Below are 7,271 nucleotides of genomic sequence, written 5' to 3'. Positions count from 1 at the left end.
TAATGGAGATCTCATACATATTTAAACTTACAAAAAATATTAAAATGTATACAAAAACAAATTAGAAGATTAATCATAATAAAGTCTGTTACAATAAAGAAGGATTAATATGTATTTAATTTATACAGTGAAGTGTTATTTTACATTTGTTTACTTTATTTCTGTACCTGAAAACTATTAAACCTACCTAAAAAGCACAGTTTATTTAATATGTATCTTTGTCCTGTCGTATTTATGTAGGCCTGCTGAATGTTAAATGGATCCAATCCAGGTTCATTAGAAATTATTTGATGATGCAGCAATAAAACTGCTAGTATAATTTAATGCAGGTGTTTTTGAACTTTGCTGATTTAAAACATGATCAAAATACTATCTATTTTGATGACAAAATTTCAAATAAGAGAGGAAGTGACAAATATCGGTATCGGAATCGGCCAATAAGTGATTGTTAAAATCGTTATCGGCAACAAAAAATCCTATCGGTGCATCCCTAGATTATGCAGTTAGTGTGAATTCCATCCATGTGCAGAGCTGGTTGCCAATTTGTGTGTTTGTTAACACATGTGTGCTCATGTATACACACGTCAACTGTCAGTAAACGAGTGAGTGCAGCGGCATGTGGCAAAGCATGGTTGCTCTGCTGAAAGTCTGTTTGTGCCAGGACCCCCTGCCCCAGACCCCCACTGGGGGTGCGAGAGAGAGGTGGGGCCTGCTGTCCATCGCCTCCGAGCTCATCCTGCCGCAATGGTATCATCAAGGCCGCGCCACATGAGGCCGCCAATTTAGTCGCAAACAGACTCGCTGAATGTCTTCTTCTGTCTTCCTTTAACTTATAGGCTTTTAAATTTCTTTTATCGGAGGTTGTGTGCTTGCGTAGATGTGTGCCCGTGTGCGTGTGTTGGGCTCGTCCAATTATTTTCAAATCCTATCTCGCCTAAGTGTCTGTTCGATGCCTTCTGTGAGAGGGTGGTACTCATAAAGACACAGAGAGAACGAGAGAGCGGAGATCAATCATTTGCTGATACCCTTCTTCACGGCTACGTCCCACTGGCTGTCAAGGTGAAGTTTAAGCACAGCAGCTCTGCCCAAAAACTGCTGTTGAAAAACTGCATCATTTTGCTGCACACCTCCCACCGGCTGTTAAACACAGTGCTCTAATAAACAAGATATCTGACCTCTGCGGCAGAGGGAGACGACGAGAGATAAAAAGAGAGACAGACGCTTCATGAATGATGCATGTGATTGGCTCAGAGCGTTAATTATTCGGCTGCAGCAACAGCGGTGACATCTGCATGGGGAGAGCGCCAAGCTCTGTCTGCTGGCGACCTTTGACCTCACTGTGTCAGCGCTATGACTTGCCGGCTAAGCCTTCAGGACAGGACTTGAGAGGAGGGAGAAAGAACAGAAAAACGAGTAGGTGTCTTCGGTTAAAGCTATTCCAGAAATTAAAGTGTGTCTGTGTGCATCCAAACACAGTATGCTAATAGATGGAAAGCAAACCTTTACTGTTAGCGATAAAGGTACTTTAAAAAAATCCAAAAACGAAGAGATCGCTTGACCCAAGACTTGCTCTTTCTTTGGCACTAAAGGCTATAAATGCTCAAAGCTCCATGTCTGTTTCTGTGAATGAGAGAGCTGAATCTTCTGAGAGCTATAGGAAGATGGATTTGGAAGAGGAAGAGGGTTGTTTCGACAACAATTTTCAAGAGTTTTGTGTTTTGTCTGTCTAGCCTATGTGGGTATAAGGTGATAAAAGGTTTTGTTTTAAGGCAGAAGGGCAATGGTCAGAGGACAGCTCTTGAGATAAAACTCCACCTGTGGCTAAAGTACCTTTAGGGAAACTTAAGTTCACTCGGCGGCCATATTTTCTAGTTATGCGAGTATAGCTCCTATTTACATGAAGAAAGAATAGTGAGCAGTGCAGTTTTTCCCATTTAGTTCTCTACAAATAGTCTGTCTCTTTCTCCTTATACCATCCCTGCTGGGTCTTCCTGCTCCTGCTGATACTATTGACAGTTTTGACCCATGATTTTTGCTTTATTTGATATTAAAACCGGAAAGAGAGGAGTGATGTTAGAGTTGGAATCTGACCATTGCCAGGTTGCCATCCACATAATTTTGTGTGCATTTTGGGATGTAAAAAATACATTTTTATTCAGCAATCAGGGTACATTTATTCAGTAAGTAGAATAAACATAGATTGAAGTCATGTGAACAAATAATTTGTTCAGAAAAGCAAGTAACATCTCATAACATCTCAAATTCATTCTGAAATGCCGGAGCAAAAGCCTGTTATCAAAATTACCTTCAAGAAAAGTCTGACACGTTGTCGCTCCAGACATAAGGCATCTACCACCAATCGCTAGCAAAAGTGTTTTATCTGCTCGCTCTAAACTGCAAGTAATGCATTCTCTTTAGTAAAAAAGCCATAGTGGCCAATTTATGAGAAATGGAATGGAAATGTTGCATTATCTGTGAACTGTTGCTATATTCAGTTTTTAATTAACAGCATTCACATACACTAACATAGCTTCTCTAATATTTAATCTGAATGTACTGAAGATCTCACATCCATCCAAGCACCATCTTTAGCATATGAACATACCTGACTGGGTCTCCATAATATAAACCCAATTTGGGGGGGGGGGTTACAGAGATAAGGGTTTCCGTCGGCGACGGTCCCATCAGCTCAGCAAACACTAAATAATGAACAATGCTGAAGCTGTCCCACCATGATAAAACACTCCATTACGGCTTCTGCACAGAACTAATGGTAATTACAGAACGTCCTCCACCGCTCTCTTATTGAATTTTTATCTGCTCTGGACGCGAGTCGCTCTGAAGCAGTCTTAACCCAAAAAAACAGAAATAACAATAGTTTTAAAATAGCTTATTTACAGATTTTAGTGAAAGAAGTAGAGGAAATTCTGAAGGTATTGTGTGAAGTTTCACCGATGTGGTCACGGTGAGTGACGTCAGAAATCCAGCGCTGAAGTTTCATTGAAGTTTGGAAACTGTAAGTCACTGTAACAATTTATGTAAAAACACAGTTCTTCTTTTGAACTAATGAACTATATTCTATCACTGATGATGAACAGGCAAAATACAGCTGGGCACACAATGAGGTCCAAAAGTTGGGAGACACTGGGATTTAAAAAAAAAAAAAAAAACCTGTTGTGACTTAAAATTAATGAGAAATATTGTTTAAATTTCATATTCGACTTAAAATTAATAAAAAAATATTATTTTAAAATCTAATTTAATATAATTATTTAAATTAATTAAAATGTAATGAACAAAAACTATTTAAAAATTCAATTTAATATACTTATTTCAATTAATTAAAATAAAAAAAATAAACAAAAATTTTAATTTTAAAATATAATTCAATATAACTTTTTAAATAATAAAAAATAAATAAATAAAAATTAATAAATTTGTAACTGGAAACACAGTCAGCTCAAGGATTAAAGAAAAACCTTACTACTTAAAATTAATTAAAAATATGTTATTATTATTAAATCTTATTATTAGTATTAAAAAGTGCACATACCAAATACCAGATACTCAATTTCAATTAATTAAAATAAAAAAAATAAACAAAAATTTTAATTTTAAAATATAATTCAATATAACTTTTTAAATAATAAAAAATAAATAAATAAAAATTAATAAATTTGTAACTGGAAACACAGTCTGCTCAAGGATTAAAGAAAAACCTTACTACTTAAAATTAATTAAAAATATGTTATTATTATTAAATCTTATTATTAGTATTAAAAAGTGCACATACCAAATACCAGATACTCAAAATCAAGTTAATTTTTCAATTCAACTTATCACTTGTCAAAAAGTTTTATGATAATATATTTGTAAAGAAAAAAATAGCTAACTTTTTGACTCAAAATACATTGTGACACGCACTTTTACAGCTGAACAAACCTCCAGCCAAACACATAAACACACACACTCACTCACTGGAGCTAAGGGGTAGGTTGCTGAAGAAGCCCCTGAGGCGGGTGGCGAGCCACTCCATGCTCTCCTGCAGGTTAGCGAGAGACTTCAGATCACTGACGTCCCTCAGAATCTCATTCTGAGGAATCAGCTTATCACCCAGATTCCCCGTCAACACCTCAGACTCCTTGGCAAATGCTGCCCTGTGAGAGACAGGAGGAGAAATGATGAACATTTCCAGCTTTAAAAAAAAAGAAAAGCTGAAAATGTTTAATTTAAAACATTATATATGTTTTTTTTTGTGATCCTATTACACATTCTTCCTTTAAATGACATTTTAAAGTTGTAAAAAAAGGGAAAGTGGAAACTGACAGTACTTGGAAATATTTTTTGCAATTATTAATTTTTATTAATTCTCTTACACACATTCGTCTTTAAGAGAGTGTGTGTGTGTGGGTGTTTGCGTGTTTTGATATTGTTATTTACTGATATTATTATTTATTATATGTTTTTATTATTGTTGTTTTATGATCCTCTAACATATTTCCCCCCTTTTTTCCACTCATCCACATAAAACTGAAAATAAATAGGTTGAAATATATATCCCAATATCCCATAATGTATTCCCAATTATTAGTAATTAATTTTTTGCGCTTCTAAACTTAAGTATGTCCCCTTTAACTGGCACATACACTGCACATTTTGCTTTTTTATTATTATTTATGTGATCCTCATTCACATAATTATTTAGAGATGTGAAAGAGATGTGGAATATCCTAGCTGGAGGGTGTAAGGACAATATGGTGTTATGCTGGCGCAGGCTCAGCACTGGACGTGATACCCACACCGGTGAAACGTGCATTTCCTTTACTCTTCTTCTCATAACCATAGCAGCAGCTGATGCTAAGCTTCACAGGCACATTCAGATGAATGATGCTCAAGCAAATCTATAAAGTCAGTATTTTCTTTGACCTCCTCCTCTACAGGTCTGTGATGAATGTGGGAGAAAAAAATCCACGCGGCTCATTTCTGAGCACTGTGAAATTCCTTAAGATAAAATGCAGCGTCTTTTGCAATTATTAATTTTTATTAATTCTCTTACACACATTCGTCTTTAAGAGAGTGTGTGTGTGTGGGTGTTTGCGTGTTTTGATATTGTTATTTACTGATATTATTATTTATTATATGTTTTTATTATTGTTGTTTTATGATTCTCTAACATATTTCCCCCCTTTTTTCCACTCATCCACATAAAACTGAAAATAAATAGGTTGAAATATATATCCCAATATCCCATAATGTATTCCCAATTATTAGTAATTAATTTTTTGCGCTTCTAAACTTAAGTATGTCCCCTTTAACTGGCACATACACTGCACATTTTGCTTTTTTATTATTATTTATGTGATCCTCATTCACATAATTATTTAGAGATGTGAAAGAGATGTGGAATATCCTAGCTGGAGGGTGTAAGGACAATATGGTGTTATGCTGGCGCAGGCTCAGCACTGGACGTGATACCCACACCGGTGAAACGTGCATTTCCTTTACTCTTCTTCTCATAACCATAGCAGCAGCTGATGCTAAGCTTCACAGGCACATTCAGATGAATGATGCTCAAGCAAATCTATAAAGTCAGTATTTTCTTTGACCTCCTCCTCTACAGGTCTGTGATGAATGTGGGAGAAAAAAATCCACGCGGCTCATTTCTGAGCACTGTGAAATTCCTTAAGATAAAATGCAGCGTCTATTGAACGGAAGACTTTTTAACAAGCTTTTATCACTCTGTATAGGATTGCCATACATGTGGCGTAATCCCTCTTTAGCTGATGAAACTGTCAGGGTCATTTATATGATAAAAGCCTCCCGCTCGCCGTCTGTGCTTAGCTTCAACAGGTCGGCTAGATTGGATTTTTCTGTCCCACATAACCAGTTCATTTATTTATTGTACAATTGCAGGTCATGGCACATCCAAACCGATGGGAGAACATTTTGAGGGCAATTTTGATAAAAAGAAAGCCCCCCTCCCTCTCGTCCAATCACAGTTTTCCTCATACTTGTGTCTTCTTTAATTCAAGTGTGCACTTGAGAGGAAAAGGGAGAAAGGGAGGGAGATAGAGCGAGCAAGTGAACTGAAAACAGAATTGCGTGTGTGTTTGGGATGCTGGAATGTTCCGGCAGATAGTGTGGTTGCCTGCAGTTGAATTTGTTCTTGTTCAAAGATGTCTGCTGAGGCTATAAGGGCCAGAATGAATCCTCTGTAACACAGCACACAAGCAGACTACCAAAATGCTCTGTCAGTGTCTAACAGCTAAAAATAACGAAGGCAGAAAACCCAAATGCAATTTCTGGCGTTGAAAACGGATTGAGTACATAAGCGTGTTTATTGATCTCTTTACAGGATGTAGAGGCCTGTGGATCTGTGTTACACAGCACACGTCCCCCAGCGTCTCTGACTGTGCGTTAACTTGCCTGGAATGGATGTGAGCTGATAAATCTATAAATTTTCACTTTTCCATCCTATCTCGCACTCTGAGTTGTTGAACATAGTGTCCAGTTTAAGATCGACCACTTGCTCTCTTGACGTTTTACCAACTACGCTACTAAAGTAAGTGTTGGACGTAGTTGCACCAAATATTATTTCCGTTATCAACAATTCCTTACAGACAAGTTCAGTTCCATCCTGTTTTAAACATGCAGTGGTTCATCCGCTGCTAAAGAAACCAAATCTGGATCCTGCTGATTTTAACAACTATAGACCTATTTCGAAATTGCCATTCTTATCAAAAGTATTGGAGAAAGCTGTTTTAAATCAGTTATCACCTTACTTAATTGAAAATAATATATTGGATCCTTTTCAGTCTGGTTTTAGATCTAAGCATAGCACTGAATCGGCCTTGTTAAGAGTGGTAAACGACTTGTTATTATTTGTGGATTCTGGAAATTGTGCAGTTTTGGTACTGTTGGATTTAAGTGCGGCGTTCGATACAGTAGAACTTTTAAACAGGTTAAAAACTGAGGTTGGTATTTGTGATTCGGCCTTAGATTGGTTTGAATCATATTTTACTGCGAGGAGTTTCTCTGTGGAGATAGGTCAGTCTCATTCATCACCTACCTCTGTTACTGGTGGGGTGCCGCAGGGCTCCATCTTGGGCCCGATTTTGTTTGCTTTATATATGCTCCCTCTTCGTTACATTTTTGAGTCTCACAAGGTCCCATATCATATTTATGCGGATGATACCCAGTTGTATATGTCAATTAAACCTGGGTCAAAGTCCTTATCTGACTTGCTTGCTTGCGTAAACGACATCAAAAGC

General features: G+C 36.9%; 1 protein-coding gene across 1 annotated transcript in view; it reads right to left on the bottom strand.

Moving 5' to 3' along the window:
• LOC107744930 (exocyst complex component 4-like) overlaps positions 1-7,271 on the bottom strand; it is a 43,093-nt gene that overhangs the window by 16,145 nt on the left and 19,677 nt on the right. The window contains exon 4 of the mRNA XM_016558760.1: positions 3,979-4,157. Coding sequence (XP_016414246.1) covers positions 3,979-4,157 — 179 coding nt within the window. The remainder of the gene's footprint in view (positions 1-3,978; positions 4,158-7,271) is intronic.

This window comes from Sinocyclocheilus rhinocerous, unplaced genomic scaffold (genome assembly GCF_001515625.1).
Source record: "Sinocyclocheilus rhinocerous isolate Xijiao unplaced genomic scaffold, SAMN03320098_v1.1 scaffold258, whole genome shotgun sequence".
NCBI classification, from domain to species: Eukaryota; Metazoa; Chordata; class Actinopteri; order Cypriniformes; family Cyprinidae; genus Sinocyclocheilus; species Sinocyclocheilus rhinocerous.
The sequence above is the reverse complement of the archived record's forward strand: the minus strand, read 5'-3'. Positions and strand labels throughout refer to the sequence as shown.